This window comes from Sphaerodactylus townsendi, linkage group LG01 (genome assembly GCF_021028975.2).
Source record: "Sphaerodactylus townsendi isolate TG3544 linkage group LG01, MPM_Stown_v2.3, whole genome shotgun sequence".
In the NCBI taxonomy this organism is placed as follows: Eukaryota; Metazoa; Chordata; class Lepidosauria; order Squamata; family Sphaerodactylidae; genus Sphaerodactylus; species Sphaerodactylus townsendi.
In genome coordinates this window covers 90,131,766-90,150,378 of record NC_059425.1, presented here as the reverse complement: position 1 = coordinate 90,150,378, position 18,613 = coordinate 90,131,766, and the positions used below count along the sequence as shown (strand labels likewise).

The window sequence follows — 18,613 nt, the reverse complement described above, 5'->3', positions numbered from 1 at the left end:
AAACTTCATAGGAGCCCCATTCTGGAGGTGGAGGACATCTTGCTGGGTAGTTCTCTTGGATGGTTTCAGCCATCTTGTGGGGTTTTCTCTCTCGACCAATAGGTAGGCAGGAAAAGTTTCTTGGTCCCGCCCTGTCGTCTGTTGCCGCCAATTTGCCTCAGTATCTTTTCCTGCCTCGTAGGTAGTGCAGCAACTTCGTCAGGCTCCTTGCTTAATCTTCCTAACTTTACCTCAGTGTGTGTTTTTGTCTTTATTGTGATTTCCCTTGTTTGTGATCCTTATCTCTGCCCCCACACCTCCCCTCCCTTCCCTGGGACCAACGGTGTGATCGAGAACTGCACGCCAAAATTCACCTCAGCAATGGCGACGGCGCCATTTTCCCCGGAGAGGGAGTCCTTCTGCAGGTCGGCTGCAGAAAATACCCGGGCCTCCGCCCGAGCCCTCCACTCGCCCCCACGTAGTGGCTGGGCTGAGTCGGAGGAGAGGGAGATCGCGGTGGATCGCAGGGGAAGACGCAGGAGCGCTTCCCGCTCTCCGCGCGGCCGCAACGGGCGCCGTGCTACCTCAGCCGATCCTTGCTCCGGTCGCCGGGAGGCGCCAAGGGAGAGCCGCGGCCGCGATCACGGGCCTCTGGAACAGGCCCCGGGGCAAACGGAGGTCTGCAAGGCCCCGCGCTGGCCCGCCCCGCCCTACCTGCACCGCCTTCAGCGGCAACGGAATCCTGAGCGCACCACGAACTCGTCGTTGGTCAGGCAAGAGTCTTCGCTCCCTCCGGTCCAAACTAGGGCGGGCGACATTCTGGCGGATTGGAGCCGCTTTTCCCCCCACCAGTTGGTGGAATTAATGCGCTCCTCCATTGGAGAGGAGGTTGATCACCGCCTCAGTTCCATTGGCCTTAGTGAAAGGCATCGCAGGGTTCAAGCCCGCTCTAGGTCACCCAGGCCAGGCAGGGAGGTGTCGCGCTGGCGCCCCAGCATTTTGGACTCTGACATTAGTGATGTCAGTGAGGGTGAACTGGATCCAGATTCAGACCATTTCTCTGATCCAGACACCCAAGTTCCCCAAGTCGCGGAACAAACACGTCGCCTGTTCAAGTCAGAACAACTGGCAATCTTACTAGCAAAAACTATTTCAGCTTTGGATCTTCATGATTCAGCAGAAGCTGAAGACCCCAATGCTACCAAGCCCTCTAAGCCGATCAAGGGCGTCCCTAAAGGGCTTACTGCCATCTTCGCTGAAGAGGAAAATGTGCAGTTTTTTCCACTTCCCGAGTCATTCGAAAGGAAATGTAAAAAAGAATGGATCAGCCCAGCGGCAAATAGGGGGTTCCCTCAAATTTTCAAAAAATTATATCTGGCCCCAGAGCACCTCCACAACTTAATTAGGACCCCTATCGTAGACGGCCCAGTTTCTGCCCTGCACTCCGGGGGTTTGGTCTGTCAAGACGGGGAAGGCAACTTAAAGGATGCCATGGATAGAAAGGCCGACGCCAGCATGTGCAGAGTGCACGAAGGGGCGGCCATGGCGGCTAGAATACTGGCTCCTGCAGCCACAGTCTCCAGGGCCACCATCGTGTGGCTACAACGTCTTTTGTCCATCATTCCTCCCCAGGATCAGGGCATCAGGGAGGGGGTGGAGAGAGTGATGATGGCTGTCTCCTTCTTAGCAGATGCCTCCTTAGATGCTTTTTAAACAACATCGCGCATCATGGCCTCTGCATCCAGAGGCTCAAGGGTTGCTGTGGTTAAAACCGTGGCAAGCAGACAATCTGTCAAAAACGGTAGTGGCCAGCTACGATTTCCAAGGGGGAATTCTATTCGGAACACAGCTAGACAAAATATTAGTGGAAACAAAAGACCACAAAAAGACCATGCCTGGGTCAGTTAGATCTGACAAACCTAGGTTCACACCTAGGCCTTCCTTTCGCTCCTTTCGGTCCGCATATCACCCTCAGAGGGACAACAAAAAGACCGGCTGGCAGGGACACAATTCCTTTCGTAGACAGGACTTTAAGGGTCAGGGCAAGTTGGGAAAACCCTTCAGATCTGAACCCAACCCAACATCAAGGCCTGACTCTTTAGCTATTCCGGTCGGCGGGCAACTACGTCGCTTCCAGCACCTGTGGGTGCTCCCCCATGCCGACCGCTGGATTCAGGAGATAGTTTCTTCAGGCTACTCCTTAGAGTTCCTTTTCTGGCCCAAAGACAAATTCATTCCCTCTCCCATAGGATCCCAACCAGAGAAGAGGGACAGGTTGAATGCTGCCATCGTGCACCTACTGTCCATCCAGGCGATAGAACCGGTGCCAATGAACCAACGCGGCCAGGGAATTTATTCCCACTTCTTTACGGTCCCCAAAAAGAACGGGGACACCAGAGCCATTCTCAACCTTCGGCACCTCAACAGGCACCTGCGGAAATTCCGCTTCAGGATGGAATTTCTCAGGTCCACGGTGGCAGCAATTCAACAGGACGACTATCACACGTCCTTAGATCTGAAGGAAGCGTACCTGCACATCCCAATCAATCAAGCGCACGTTCGCTTCCTCAGATTTGCTCTGGGAGACCGTCATTTCCAGTATGTCGCTCTCCCGTTCGGGTTAGCCACAGCTCCCAGAGTTTTTACCAAAGTTTTGGTAGCCCCGATAGCCCTCCTACGCAGCAAGGGCATTCATATATACTCTTACCTGGACGACCTGCTTATCAGGTCCAGGTCTCGAACCCAGGCCCTCAGGGATGTCACGATTGTCCAGAGGACACTTTCGGAACACGGGTTCCTGGTAAATTTGCAGAAGAGCTCAACACTCCCCTCTCAACAGATGGAACACCTGGGGGCTCTAATCAACACTACGTCCTGCACCCTGTTTGTGCCTCACAACAAGGTTACAAAAATCCAGGAGGCCTGTCGCAAGGTCATAGCAGAGAGGGCCAGCTCCCTGATGCAGCTAGCGAGTTTGTTGGGTCTACTCTTGTCCACTATAGACTTAATCCAATGGGCAAGGGCCCACGCGCGGCCGCTGCAAGCCTTTCTGAGACCTTTTGCCATTCAGATCATTCACAGAAAACATCGCTCCCTGTCCTTGCCACCCGCGGTGCGGCACAGTCTCCTATGGTGGACTGTCAAGTCAAATCTCACCAAAGGGAAGGTATTTGCGCCCCAGAACGTGCTTCACATATTTTCAGACGCCAGCCTGTCGGGATGGGGAGCCAAACTGAATCAACACCTGGCTCAGGGGACCTGGTCAGCAGCTCAGTCCCAGCTACCCATCAGTGTGCTGGAAGTCAAAGCAATCTTTTTAGCGTTAAAATCCTTCAGACGTCTACTCCTCCGCCGACACGTGGTCGTCCACACAGACAACACATCGGCCAAATGCTACCTGAACCATCAAGGGGGGTCACGATCCCTACAGTTACACAAGGAAGCATTCCCAATCCTTTTGTGGGCCGAGACCAATCTTGCGTCGCTGAGAGCGGAGCATGTGAGAGGATGTCTGAATGTGGAGGCGGATTGGCTCAGCCGGACCAAGCTCTCCAATGCCGAATGGAAGCTGAAGCCGGAAGTATTTCAAGAGATTGCGGCCAAGTTCGGAGAACCGGTGATCGATCTCTTTGCCTCCCCTCGCAACGCGCAGATGGATTGCTTCATGACACGGCTCTACCATCCCAGCACAAGGGCTACCGACGCTCTGACAGCCCCCTGGCCAGGGGGTCTACTTTATGCCTTTCCACCTCTACCTCTATTACATCGGCTGCTCCGGAGGGTGCAGACAGAGGGGAGGGAGGTCATCTTGGTAGCGCCAGACTGGCCCAGGAGGTCCTGGTACTCAGTTCTACAACAACTTGCCATAGCCCAGCTGCTGCCGCTGCCCGTAACGCCCGACTTGCTGTCTCAAGGCCCCCTCTTCCACCAAGATCCAGGGTGGCTCAGGCTGACCGCCTGGCTCTTGAGCGGCGGAGATTGAGAAGGAAAGGCTACTCCACCGCCGTCATCGACACCATCGTTGCAGCCAGGCGCAAGTCCACCATTGCGATCTATAACTCCTCCTGGAAGGCGTTCGCAAGATGGTGCAACAGGAAGGGCGTAGATCCAGAGTCGCTTTCAGTGGCTTCTGTCCTTAGCTTTTTACAGGAAGGCTTCGCAAACGGTCTGCGTAGTGCCACCCTTCGTAGGCAGCTGGCGGCATTGGCTACGGTCCTCCCACTGCTGGACGGTCTACCTGTAACCAGGCACCCAGATATTCTAAAATTCCTGAAGGGAGTTCTGCAGTCGCAGGGGCCAGTAGTTCATCGCTTCCCGTCCTGGAGGCTGCATGCAGTTCTGGATGCGCTCACTAAGTCCCCGTTCGAGCCAGTCCAGTCTATACACCTGCGATGGCTTAGGATGAAGCTCCTCTTCTTGGTGGCCATAACATCGGCCAGGCGGGTGTCTGAGATCAGGGCCCTTTCAGTTAATCCGAATCTGTGTTTATTTTTTCCAGACAGGGTTGTCCTTAAACTTGACTCCCTCCTTCAGACCCAAGGTCGCGCCACATTTCCATTTGACCCAGGAGGTGGTTCTGCCAATTTTGCCCCAGACCCTCCCATCCTAGGGAGAGGCTCTGGCACTGCTTGGACGTTAGACGCTCACTCAAGGCTATTATAATGCACTGAGCAGTTGAGAAAGTCATAAACCTTATTTGTCAACGTAGCTCCACCTAGACTTGGAGAGCCTATGTCCTCAGCGGCTGTTAGTTCGAACATCAGAGCTTGCATCATTGAGGCGCATAAGGCCAATCAGCTTCCCATCCCTCTTGGGATTACTGCTCATTCTACGAGGAGCGCAGCCGCTAATGCGGCTCTGTATAAGCATGTTCCTCTGGAGCAGATCTGTAGGGCGGCCACTTGGGCCTCTGCTTTGTCTTTTGTAAGACATTACAGGTTGACCTCCTGGATGCCCTGCAGGCCTCTTTTCGAGAAGAGTCCTGGAGCACGTTGTCGGAGATTAACTGAACCCACCCTATTGGGTTACTGCTTGGGAGTCCCCACAAGATGGTTGAAAACCATCCAAGAGAACGACCCATTGGATACTCACCGTGAAGGGGTCTTCTCTTGGGTGGTGGAAGCCATCTTGGCCCTCCCTGTTCGTTCCTTTCCGACATCGTGCTCCGGGCCAGAGTTGTTCTGTTAGTCATTGGAGCCTGCTCATGTTTACTGTTTCTTGTTTGTGTTATTGTTATTGTTTACTTGGTCCCTTCCCCATGTTGAACTTTAAGTGTCCGGCTTTGGACTATGTTCTGTTGTCGTGTGAAGCTACTCGGCTGGTCAGATACTGGGGCAAATTGGCGGCAACAGACGACAGGGCGGGACCAAGAATCTTTTCCTGCCTACCTATTGGTCGAGAGAGAAAACCCCACAAGATGGCTTCCACCACCCAAGAGAAGACCCCTTCACGGTGAGTATCCAATGGGTCGTTCTCTTCCTTTACATAGGAGGCAGGAACTTCACTGATTTTTTCCTTCACTTCCTCTTGGCTTGGTTCACTTCTTCCCGGTTTCCAGTATTGTTCCTGCCTCTGATAGGAGAGCACTGCTTCTTCAATCTCTCAGTGGCTGAGTGTATGTGTGAGAGTTTGATTGTTTTTGTCTTCGTTCTCCCTTTCTCTCTTGTGTTCTTCTTTTGTCTATGGTCAGTGTTGTTCTGATTTACCCGGCCCCACGCATCTTGTATCGTGTGTGACTGTGGGAGGCACGGGAAGACTGCGGAATTGTCAAAAACTGCAGGCACCATTTTAAGCAGCGTTTTTTGGCACGAAAGGCAGCAAAATAGCCAATAGGTCCTTTTCTCCTGTCAGGGAGATTTTTGCCTGGTCCTCTGCGGAGACCACAAGGGCACGAACGGTGAGGGCTTCCTCACCTCACCCAGTGGCTGTTCAGAAAGACCCAGGAGAGGAGACAAGCAATTGCCCGACCCACCCAGGGTCTGTGGGCATTGCTGGGAATCAAAAGCAAACCAAGAAGGGATCCAAAAATAGCACAAAACGCAAGAAGTTCCCCCCCTCCACCTCACAAGCAGAAAGAACGCTGCAGATCCAGCACTGTGCTGGAAGATGCGGCTGACTGCACTACAATGCCAGCTGTGGTAAACAGGCATGATCCTTCTGCTACTGCTCAGTCTGGGGGGGGGGAGGATCCCAGTCTCCCACCCCAAATAATATGTTGCTTTCAAATGATTCCACCGCTTAGAGCAGCATTTCCTCCTTTGAGTTTGCACAATTACTCAGGCAAGAGTTTTCCATGCCCCAGCAGGGACAGATTTCTCACAATAACCAGTCTGGTGGCTGTTCAGTGACAGCTTACAGGGGAGATCATCACTCTCCACATATCTCCCTGGAGGAGGAAGACCTAAGCGAGGGCGAGTGCATGATGATGCAACTCAGTTTTCTGATTCTGAGGAAGTCCTCATGGGAGAAGCTTATCATGCACCCAGATTTTTTAAAACTGAGGACCTTTCGTTATTCATCACAAAAACAGTATCAGCTCTGGATCTTCATGATCCTGCTGACGCTGAAGACCCAACAGGGTAAGCCCAGGGAAAGCCTATTAAAGGCTGCCCCAAATGGAACCAAAGTTACTTTCCTGAGGAAAGCGAACCTTTGAAATTCTTCCCATTACCAGAGTCACTTGAAAAGAAAATTAAAAGGGAATGCCAGAATCCAACGGCCAGTAAAGCAATTCCCCCAGCTAACAGGAAAATTTACCCAGTGCCAGGTTATGTGCATAGTCTCGTGCAGATCCCCATGGTAGATGCCCCAGTAGCCAATTTGCAATTGGGTAACCTGGTTTCTAAAGACAGGGAAGGAAACGTTGGGGACCCCCTGGACAGGAAGTCCAAGGTAGCCATGAAAAAGGCACATGAATGGCTAGTCATGGTCATGAAGGTCCTTTTACCCACCACAACAGAGTCCAGATCTCTCATAGGCTGGTTTAAGAGTATTATTAATCTCCTTCCACCAGAAGAGAGGGTCTGAATAGACTAATGATAGGCGTGCACGCTAGGTGCACTTACCTTAGCTGCCTGTTCAATGGCATGTTCCGTATCAGCCAGAAGGAATTTATGGCTTCGTTCTTGGCAGGCTGATCTACAATTCAAGGCTGTAGTTGCTAGCTACGCCTTTCATGGGCAAAAGCTGTTTGGGAAGGATCTCAAGCAGGTCCTAGTCAACACTAAGGATAACAAAAAGGTCCTCCGTAAACAGGTCTGTCAAGATAGGCCAGCAGTCTGAACCTCCCCCGGGTTAACAGAGACGGCAGGAGGCCACCCTGGCAACCACAACAGTCAGCAAAGGGAAGAGGACATTTTCATGCCTTTGGAAAGTCTGATAGATTCCCCAGACCTTACAAGTACCCTAGATCTTGGCTATCTAAACATCCCAGTTTGGGGATGACTGCTCCATTTCCAGCACTGCTGGAACAAACCTTCTCCAGGAGACGTAGGAAGTCTCTAATGGGTATTCCTATGCGCTGCTTTCAGGAGGCAGGACGTAGTTAAAACGAATCACTACCCGTGTGACCTCTTGGAAGGTTGAAGTCCCCAGTTACTTCCTGCCTCTGTAAGGAGTGCACGGACACTTTCAGAGCTCCGTGTTTTAATTTCAAAGGAGCCTTAAATTGTTTTATCCCGTGTGTCTTTTCCCCTCTAGTTCTGTTTGTCTGTGTTCCCCCTCCTTTCCGCCACCTTTCCCTCCGTTTTTTGACTTAGAGAAGAGCTGACGATCGGAAAGGGGGAGGAATTTTTGTTCTCCTCACGGCGAAGGATTGTTTTCTCGCCGTTTTGAACACCGCTTTCTTGAGGAGAATATTGCAGAGGTGGTTTGTGGCTGCTTTCTCCGACTGCAACACAATGGCAGACGGCAGGTTCTCTCCCATAAGGGAGGTTTTTGCCCCAAACGTGGCAGAGTCTACACGGGCAGCAGCAGCCAGGGCTTCCACTCCCCAGCCGGGGCCAGTTGAACGCCGCTTTGAACAGCCGGGGCCATTTTGAACGCTGCTTTCTTGAGGAGAGTATTGCGGCAGTGCTCCTGCCTAGCAGAGCACATTACTGAGGCAGTTTGTGGCTGCTTTCTCCGACTGCAACACAATGGCAGACGGCAGGTTCTCTCCCATAAGGGAGGTTTTTGCCCCAAATGTGGCAGAGTCTACGCAGGCAGCAGCAGCCAGGGCTTCCACTCCCCAGCCGGGGCCAGTTGGAAATGCCCCCCCAGAGCATTCAACCGCCATGTCCGACCGTCTGCCACCCAACTCAGGGGGCTGTAAATCGGGGGACCAACAGACCCAAACAAAAAAGGGCACTGGCTCAAAACGTTCTGGGTCCCCATCAGTTGGCCAGGACCAACCAAAGAAGGCCAAAAAAAAGCCAACAAAAAGTCTTCTGAATCAAGGCAAGTGAATAATATAGAAGGGGCAGCGGGCTCTATGGGACAACCCCCCACCAGTACACAAGTAGCGGGAGGGCAGAGCAACCCTGTGTTCTCAGACAGTCCCACAGCCTGGAGTTCATTTTCTCCCCTTCAATTTGCCAATCTAATTGTGCAGCAACTTAATTGCATGAACAGAACTGCCCGGCTAGATTTAACTTAGGCCCTCATCAACAGGGGGAGGAAAGTGAGGAAGACATTAGCGAGGGAGAATGCCAGGAAGAGGTGGAGCGTTTTTCTGACACTGAGGAGAGTCAGGTAGAACCTGCAGATCACACCCCAAGATTTTTCAAGGTGGAGGATTTACCTTTCCTCATTTCCAAGACTATCTCAGCATTAGACCTGCAAGACTCTGCGGAGGCAGAGGAGGTCCCAAATCAGCAGCAACTCAAGCTCATAAAAGGCAGGCCTAAGGGAAATCAGGATTATTTTCCCCAGGATGGAACTGATAGATCATGCTTCCCCATTCCCGAGGCTTTTGAAAAGCGCATAAGAAAAGAATGGCAGAATCCTACAACCAGCAAAGCCATTCCCCCCCGTCTAAGAAACTTTACACGCTCCCTCCTTACATAAATAAATTATTTCAAGTTCCTTTAGTGGACGCCCCTGTTGCTTCCATACAATCTGGTAGCCTGGTATCTAGAGATGGAGATGGGTCCATTAAGGATTCTCAGGACAGGAGAATGGACGTGCATCTTAAAAGAGCACATGACTATCTGGCCATATTCATGAAAACTCTCCTGCCTTCTGCCACTGTGGCCAGATCTATTTTGGCTTGGCTTAAAAGAATTGCTGAGCTTCTCCCTCCAGAGCATAGGGCGATTAAGGAAGGCATTGACAGAGTGCGAATGGGGGCATCTTTTCTGGCAGACTCCACTTGGGATGCCCTGTCCATGGCAGCTAGATCCATGGCATCTTCCGTCGCAGCCAGACGCACGGTCTGGCTAAAATCGTGGAAGGCAGACACCCTTTCCAAGACTGCACTATCTGGTTACCACTTCCAGGGGGAGAAGTTATTCGGGGAGGAACTGGATCAGATCCTGGTTAAGGACAAGGAGGATAGGAAGACACTGCCCCGCTTTGTTAGACAGGAAGGTACAGCAAGTAGAGCTTTCTTTCGTTTCTTTTGTGCCTTTCGCTCTTTCCCCTGAGGTAACGACAGGACCAGATCAAACTGGCAAACACCATACTTTCAAGGTTCGATGCCACGCAGAGGAGGTTTCAGACCCTACAGGAGAGGTGACCGCTTCCCCAAATCTGACAAGAACCAGAGACAATGACTATGCTCATGTTCCGGTAGGCGGCAGGTTATCCCATTTCAAAGATCAATGGAAACATCCAATTAGATGCCTGGGCCAGGGAGGTGGTACAGTCAGGTTACATGATAGAATTCCTACACTTCCCCAAACACCATTTCTTCCCATCACCAATCAGTCTTCTTCCCCAAAAAACGTCTCAGGACTTTGAATGCGGTTCAGCATCTGCTCTAAATCCAAGCCATAGAGCCTGTTCCTGTAGAATTCAGACATGCAAGTATCTATTCTCTTTTTTTCACAGTCCCCCAAAAATCAGGGGACTGGAGGGCAATACTGAATCTGAGGTACGTAACCCAGCACCTAAAATTGGCAAAATTCAAAATGGAATCCCTGCATACCATCACAGCATCCTTAAAAGAAAGAGAATTCCTCACTTCTTTAGACATGACCGAGGCCTACCTACATCTCCCAATACACCCAGCACACAGAAAATTTCTCCGTTTTGCGGTGGACGGAGAACATTTCCAGTTCAAAGCATTACCGTTCAGGCTAGCCTCAGTACCCTGAGTATTCTCAAAAATCCTCCTGCCACCCATAATCCAATTAAGACAAAAAGGGATCCACGTCCACCCTTACTTGGACGACATTCTAATTTGGTCAAACAGCAAAACAAAAGCCCAGGAGGATGTCCACCTAGTAAAAAACACACTGCAACAATTCGGCTTCATAATAAACATCAGCAAAAGTTCCCTCCTACCCACACGCAGAATGGAGCATCTGGGTGCAATTGTAGATACAAATCTAAACTCTCTCTTCCTTCCGAGAGCCAAAGCGATAAAAATCCAATCAGAGGTCTTCCACTTGATCTCCAAGAAAGAACTGCCACTGATGCGTCTAGCGAGCATCCTAGGACTGATGGTAGCATCCATCGACACAACCCAGTGGGCAAGGATGCACGCAGGGCCTCTTCAAAAAATTTTGAGGCAGTATCAGTGGGACATCACAAACAAAATAGACAAAAACATCGCAATTCCTCCATCCTTGTAAGTCCAATTAAGATGGTGGACCAATCCACGCAATTTGACCCAGGGCAAGACCTACCTAGTCAGAGACAGAGTCCAGTTTTTCACCGACGCCAGCCTGACAGGGTGGGGAGCCAACCTTGGGTCGCAAGTAACACAGGTCCTCTGGCCCAAATCTCAGAGGACCCTCCCAATCAACATCTTAGAGACACGAATCATTTTTCTGGCCCTTCTACATTTCAAACATCTCATCTTTCGCCTCATGTCCTGATCAGAACGGACAACATAGCGGCCAGGGCCTACATAAACCACCAGGGAGGGTCCAGATCACGATTTCTTCAAAAGGAAGCGGGACCAGATCATGAACTGGGCAGAAATAAACCTTCTCTCGATACAGGCGGAGCATATCAAGGGACAGCTCAACATCAGAGCAGACTGGCTAAGTCGTCAGACCTTGGACAATTCAGAATGGTCAATTCTCCCGGAGGTATTCTAACAACTTATGAACCTCTTTCCAACCCCGGAGATCGACCTTTTTTGCTTCACAGAACAATGCTCAGCTGCCTCAGTTCATGACCTGTTACTTTTGTCCAACAGCGATAGCCACCAACGCTCTCATTGCACCCTGGCCCTCGGTAACGCTTTATGCGTTTCCTCCGGTTCCTCTCATACCCAGACTTCTGAGACGCCTATTCCTCGAACAGGCGACCATGATCCTAGAAGCCCCTTACTGGCCACGGAGACCTTGGTTCTCCACCATTCTGGAATTAGCAGTGGAAGAACCGATCGCACTACCATCCAGGCCAGACATCCTTGTGCAGGGACCGGTCTGGCACCCAGACCCAGGCAATTTACATTTGAACGCCTAGTTATCGAAAAGGGCAAGGTTAGAAAGGAAGGGTTACTCAGAGGAAGTTATTCAGACCATCTTAGGTTCTAGACGGAGATCCACCACTAGGATCTATGATTATACTTGGAAGTTGTTTGCAAAATGGGCAAGTTTAAGGTCCCTAGATCCAGAGAGACCAGACCTAAACCAGGTTTTACAGTTCCGACAGGATGAGGTAAAAAAGGGTCTTAGGGCTACCACCCTCAGGAGACAATTAGCAGGGCTTGCTACAGTCTGGCCTAAGTTCCACGGTCACCGCATTACAGTTCACCCTGATGTCCTTAGATTTTTAAAAGGGGTGTCCCAGACACAGCCACCCAAGATTAATCGGTTTCCATCCTGGAACCTGCATACAGTACTCCTAGCATTGACGAGATCCCCATTCAAGCCTATCAGTTCGATCCATCTCAGATGGCTCCGAATGAAGCTTTTGTTCCTAGTAGCAGTAACATCAGCTAGACGGGTTTCAGAACTTAGATCTCTCAATGTTTCCCCAGCATGCTGTGAAATCCTTAAGGATAGAGTGATCCTCAGATCTGACCCGTCATTCAGGCCGAAAGCAAGTTCCTCCTTCCATTTGAGACAGGAAATCATCCTTCCTGGTTTCTATCCAAAGCCCTCTAACGAGAAAGAAAAATTATGGCACAAACTGGACGTTCGCAGATCTTTAAAAACCTTTCTGCTGAGGACTGAATCGTTCAGAGTTTCAAATAGTATTTTTATTAATGTATCTCATCCCAGAATAGGCGATCAGATGTCAGGGGCAGCCATAAGCAATGCCATCCGCATATGTATCGCAGAAGCTTACAATTCCACAAAATTGACAGTCCCTACCGGGATTACAGCTCACTCAGTCAGGTGCGCTGCGGCAAATGCAGCCATTAGGCAACAAATTCCGGTTGAGGATATCTGTAAAGCAGCCATTTGGTCTTCTTCCTCAACTTTTGTAAAACATTACGGGTTAGATTCTTGGACGGCAGTTCAAACTGCTTTTGGTTCCAGGATTTTGGACCTGGTTAAGGAAAACCGATATTCCCACCCAGGGAGCAGGGACACTGCGTTGTAGGTCCCATTAGAGACTTCCTACGTCTCCTGGAGAATCGGCTATTGGTTCACTCACCGTGAAGAGCCTTTCTCCAGAGAGACGTAGGAAGTCTCGACCCTCCCTTCAAACAGTTTTCCATCCAAATTCAGTGGTTAGTCTGACAGTTAAAGTTCTTAGTTGTTGCAAGGTTGTTTCTCTTGTTCGTTGTTTGTTGAGACTACATGGTCAGTACGTTCTGGGGACTTCAACCTTCCAAGAGGTCACACGGGAAGTGATTCGTTTTAACTACGTCCTGCCTCCTGAAAGCAGAGCATAGGAATACCCATTAGAGACTTCCTACGTCTCTCTGGAGAAAGGCTCTTCACGGTGAGTGAACCAATAGCCGATTTTGTAGATACCTGGACCAGGGATGTTGTAACACACAGTTACGCAATGGAGTTTGCCAGATTTCCTGCTCACAGTTTCGTCCCATCAGCACTTGGCACCCTCCCAGACAAGAGAACCAGGACTTCTGCAGCAATATCACATCTGCAAACCATACAAGCTGTAGAATCTGTTCCAGACTTGCAGAAGCACACCGGCATCTATTCCCACTTCTTCACTGCGCCGAAGCGGTCAGGAGATTGGAGAGCCATCTTGAATTTGCATTTTGTGAACCGACACGTCAGACTGTGCCACTTCAAGATGGAAACTCTACGCACAGCTTCTCTTTGGGAAGGAGAGTTCCTAACATTGCTAGACCTAACGGAGGCATACCTCCATATTCCAATCCATCCAGCTCACCGCAAGTACCTCAGGTTTGCAGTTGGAGATGACCATCTACAGTTCAGAGGGAAGGTTTGGCACCTGTGCCATGTGTGTTTTCAAAGGTACTCTTTCCTCCAGTGATCCAGTTACGTCAGCGAGGCATTCATGTCCACCCATATTTGGATGATCTCCTGATTTGTTCCAGCTCGGCGGAAAAGGCACATGCAGACGATAGAAGATGTTTTTCTGCACATGAAAGGATGAACATTGCCTCCTGGTGCAACTGAGGGGACTGAGATCCCCTGAGATTTGATTTGGCTGCGATACTGTCTGTGCGAATGAGCACATGGGTCCCTTGCAGCTCTGACTGGAAGTGTTCCAGTGCTAGAAGGATCGTTCTGGTTTCCAGGATATTGATGGGAAGAGAGCACTCTCTGGTTGACCAGAGGCCTTGGCGAATTTCTCCTGCAGGGTGACTCCCCAGCCCTGTAGACTCGCGTCTATGAACACTTGTACTCTTTTTGGATGGAGACCTTTTTGGATGGAGACCTTTTTGGAAGGTCTATACCTTCCCGCTGGAAAGGTTGGTGTCCCAGGTCCACCATTTCAGATTCTGACATAGTTGGCATGGCAAGAGTAGGATGCAATCCCTCTTGGCCATGATCTGTTATTGATATGAGCGAAGAAAGCATTGAAGTGCCTGGGCGTGAAGCCTTCCCCATTGGATCATGTCGAAGACTGACACCATTAGACCTGGTAGGCTGGCCAGCTGGAGGAGGGTAGTGCTCCTTGCTGCAATGATGGAGCTCACCAGCTGCTGAACCCTCATCTGTTTGGCTGGGGGCACAAATAGGGTGTTCTTGGAGGTGTCGAGGACCGCTTCAAGATGTTCCATCTGTTATGAAGGTTGAACAATGCTCTAGGACAGATTTACCAGAAAACCATGTTTATCGGCCCCGGCCCTGCTGTGGTGGAACAGGCCCCTTAGGGAGAGCAGGGCCCTGCGGAATTTACAAGCTTTCCGCTGGGCCTGTAAAATGGACCTTTTGTTAGGCATTTGGCCAGCCAGGTGGGTTGAGACCCCATGCGATCATGGCCTCCAGTGGGCTCGGTTGGGGGGCGGGGTCATCACCATCTGTTACAGACATAGTTCCTTTAGTATTTATTGTTGCTGTTTTAAATTGGTTTTAATCTGAATTGTTTTATGTGTATTATATTGTTTGTACTATACTGTATGTGTTATGTATAGTGTTATGTTGTACACCACCCTGAGCCCTTCAGGGGAGGGTGGTTTAAAAATTGAAAATATAAATAAATATATGGATCTTCGGCAAGCTCTTGGAATCTATATGAGGGGCTCAGAACACCTCAGAAAGATTTTATTCATATCTTTAATGGCACCTAATTAAAGGAAAAAGGACATATAGGGCATCAGTAAGTTACACTATTAGACAGGGAATTGCCCAAGCATATAAATCTAATTATCAATAATAATCTAATATACATTTAATTATTTATTAGTAAATCTACTAAGCTAAATGAAATATTGATTAGTTAGTCTATAATAACAATAATCTGGTAATATTACCATTTCACCAAGCATCCCTACCCACGTGGTGAGGAGCGCAATGTCAACTGCAGTGTTTGGCCATCAGCTACTGATTGAAGAAATCTGTAGGGCTGCTTCATGCCACATATCAGCATTCTTCAACCACTATAAAAATATACTCTATGTCCGTGATGGTGAACCTATGGCACGGATGCCAGAGGCGGCACTCAGAGCCCTCTCTGTGGGCACCCGTGCCATCATCTCCCCCTCCCCCTTCCTCCCTCGCCTAGCCAGAGGTGGCTGCCAGCAAATGCACTGGGAATCACGCTGCACAGTCTGGCTGAACACAAAGCCCTCTGTTGGCTGGGGCTGAGCTTCAGGGAGGACCTCTTGAGTCGACCTGATTTGCTATAAGTACCATCTACCGCCCCACAAGTACCCCCCTCCCCCACAAAGCTTGGGAGACTGGAGGCTGACAAGCTTTTCTTGGCGTGTAATTTTTGGGACCAAACTAAAACTGTGGGGGTACGATTAGAAAGCAGCAGTCCGGGTGAGGAGCTTCCATTGGGAGGAGTTTGTGTGCCAAGAGCAGGGCATGCGCAGTGGTGGGATTCAGGCACTCACCCTGATTGGATTGAACTGTTTGTTAAGGGCCCCCTCCCCTGGGAGAGAGAGTGATGGGGCTTTTAGTGCCTGGGAGCCCAGGGTGGGGAGGAGAGATCTTGCAAGGTCCCTAGGCTTTCGACACCAATCCCGTTCCCACAGGATCAAAGCAAAAGTACAAAAGACAAAAGGCATTTCACACCGATAAAGAATTGAGCTAAACCAGGCCCTGACCAACTGACAGGAAAGGGAGAGGAACATCCCTTACGACCCTGAGCATCCCTTCCCCACCCCCCTTGTCAGAATTAGGGCCATTCTGACAGAGGCAAATGTGGAACAGAGAGGTCCATTTCAAAATATTCTCCATGCTTTCATTTTTCTGTTCCTGTTGCATTTTTGTGGGAAGTCAAATGTGATGACATGTGAAGGAAAAACCACAGATCATATGGCTGCTCCACAAATTTAGCTTTCTTGAAGTTATCCCACTCCTTGCACTACCTTCCTTGACTGCCTTTTACTTCTATTTTGTGGTGGTGGGGTCATTGGGTTTCAGAAAGCAAAACTTTTACTTCCCTCTCTCCCCTACCCTAATTTCAACAACTGCTAGTGAGGGTATGTTAAGGTATAGGGGCAGGGGATTTGTGGTTTCATCTCCTTTATTTTGGAAACCCTTGCTCAATCTGGTGCTGTGCTAAAATATACTGGTATCCATTTTTATTTTTAATAAATACTTTTAAACCTTAGAGGTGGAGAGCAGTTCTCTGTGCCACGAATGCCCCACTGTCTTGGATGTTCTATCTAAACAGGAGAGAGAGGAAGGCTGAGCAGCTTTTCCTCAGTACCTCCAATCTACCCAGTGGAACCCAGGAGAGGGGAACCAAGGGGAAACTGAGGCAGAGGCCTCATGGTTGGAAAGGAAGCTGGGGAATCCTGATGTTCCCCAGTGGGCAGTCCTCAAATGATCAGGTGGTGGCAGCGGTTTACCCAGAGAGAAAGCTAGCGCTCCCCAGGAAAAGTTGGTAACCCCTGGGAGAGTGCAGAGAGTGGACTAGATGACCTCCTGCTCAGAGTGAGAACGGAACCTTGGATATTCACCATGAAGGTTCCTTCTGCTCTGAGGAAAGGAGTGAAAATAAGAAGAGTGAAAATAAGCTTGAAGAGTGAAATAAGCTTGAAGAGTGAAAATAAGCTGGAGAATTCATAGACAATTGTAAACTAGATTATCTCCTTAATATGATAATATGCAAATTGGCATAGTGTATAACAGGGTAAAGAGTTTTAGGATTGTCTCACTCTTCTTCCCCATGGCTATATATTTATACTTGTCTGTTGACATTTTTTGCCCCTGTTGTAATTGTTCTACATGTTTCAAGTTATTTTGTTGTTTTTTGCTATCCACTATTGCTCAAAAAGTATTGAAACTGAAAATGCAAACACCCAACGGTAGGGCAACAAATGGAAGTTTTAGTCCTTCCTCTCTAAGCAGAAGGAACCTTTCTTCAGAGCAGAAGGAATCTTCATGATGAGTATCCAAGGTTCTGTTTGATCAGTATATTCTGATATGCAGATGCATTTACTGTATCGGAAAATTCACAGCATAACTTGGAAGCTGCTGCTTGAGAGGTTTTAGTAATTATTATGATGAATTGAGCATCTTATATAGAAAGTTTGGATAGTTTGAAAATCAATATTTCTCTCAGAGAAATTGGAGAAATTGGGTGCGAGTGTAAGTTGCTACTGTTTGCCATGTTGATTGCGAGAGGTCCCAGGTAAAAATACACCGCCCAGAGCCCTCGGGAATGGGGCAGTATACTAAATAGAGTTGTTGTTGTTGTTGTTGTTTATTGTATTTATAAACTGCCCCATCCCCTAAGGACTCTGGGCGGTGAACAACAAATATTACAAAACAATATAACAATAACAATAAAATTAAAATTAAAATAATTAACATCATTAAAGTATAAAATTAATAATAATGATGATGATGATGATGATGATTTTATTTGATTTGGTTATATTTCATAGAGAAAAAGCTGAAAAAGATCTATGAAGGTCTTCATTACTATGAAAGAAAGATCATGAAACAGCAATCTTGTTCTGTGCTATTGAAGTCTAATGTAATTCTGTTTTTGATGTTAGAAGTAGTAAATAACTATTAGCAACACCCTCTTTTTTCATGTTTTGAAGAAGAAAGAAGATTGGATATCGATGAGAAACCTCTTGTTGTTCAGTTAAATTGGAACAAGGATGATAGAGAAGGACGGTTCGTACTCAAGAATGAAAATGATGCACTTCCCCCAAAGGTATGAAGAAGCAACATAAACCTGTGTTGTAGTACTTGTGATCAATGAGTGTTGATCAGATATTTTTCCCCTGGCAGGGAATTTAATAGAAGACTATCAGAGCACATCTACGGGGTTGATAGGGATTGAACTGCAAGCAGAACAGAGCTGAGAGAATCTGCTGATTTCTTATATTTACTCATGGTAATTTTTCCACTGCAGAAATTGCAGATTATTTCTGAGAGGTTTGTCGAGCATGATACTAGCTAGATTGTAGAGATCACATCAAACACTTGTTTGGTTGAGAGGACTGAACATAGTATTGCTGCTTATGATTTGAGGCTAGGACAAGGGTCTGCAACCTGTGGCTCTCCAGATGATCATGGACTACAGTTCCCATAGTCCATTAACATATCGAGAGCCGCAGGTTGCAGACCCCTGGGCTAGAAGATGTGGTCACAGAAAGCCTTTTTCCTTTAAAATAATTGAAATCCTTTCACTGGTTTAAAAATGTATAATTGCTTTTAATTTTGTATGCTTTAGTTCCAAAGTAAGTTTTGACTTGGAAATTAAAGTAGTTAGAGTTTACTGGTTTGTTTCAGAAGGCTCAAAGCAATGGCCCTGAAAAGCAAGAAAAGGAGGGAGTGATCCAGAACTTCAAACGAACTCTATCAAAGAAAGAAAAGAAGGAAAAAAAGAGGCGAGAGAAAGAGGCATTGCGGCAAGCTTTGGATGATAGACCATATCATGGGGATGATATGTGAGTCTT

General features: G+C 48.6%; 1 protein-coding gene across 24 annotated transcripts in view; it reads left to right on the top strand.

The window, feature by feature from the left end:
• Window positions 1-18,613, top strand: part of AFDN (afadin, adherens junction formation factor) — a 145,411-nt gene that overhangs the window by 27,217 nt on the left and 99,581 nt on the right. For 13 of the 24 annotated variants that reach the window (XM_048487182.1, XM_048487213.1, XM_048487233.1 and 10 more), the window contains exons 3-4: window positions 17,750-17,865; window positions 18,447-18,604. In XM_048487182.1, the coding sequence (XP_048343139.1) occupies window positions 17,750-17,865; window positions 18,447-18,604 (274 nt within the window). Of the gene's footprint in view, window positions 1-17,749; window positions 17,866-17,940; window positions 18,049-18,446; window positions 18,605-18,613 lie in introns of those variants that run through there. The other 11 variants (XM_048487189.1, XM_048487242.1, XM_048487279.1 and 8 more) reach the window with 5 other exon arrangements.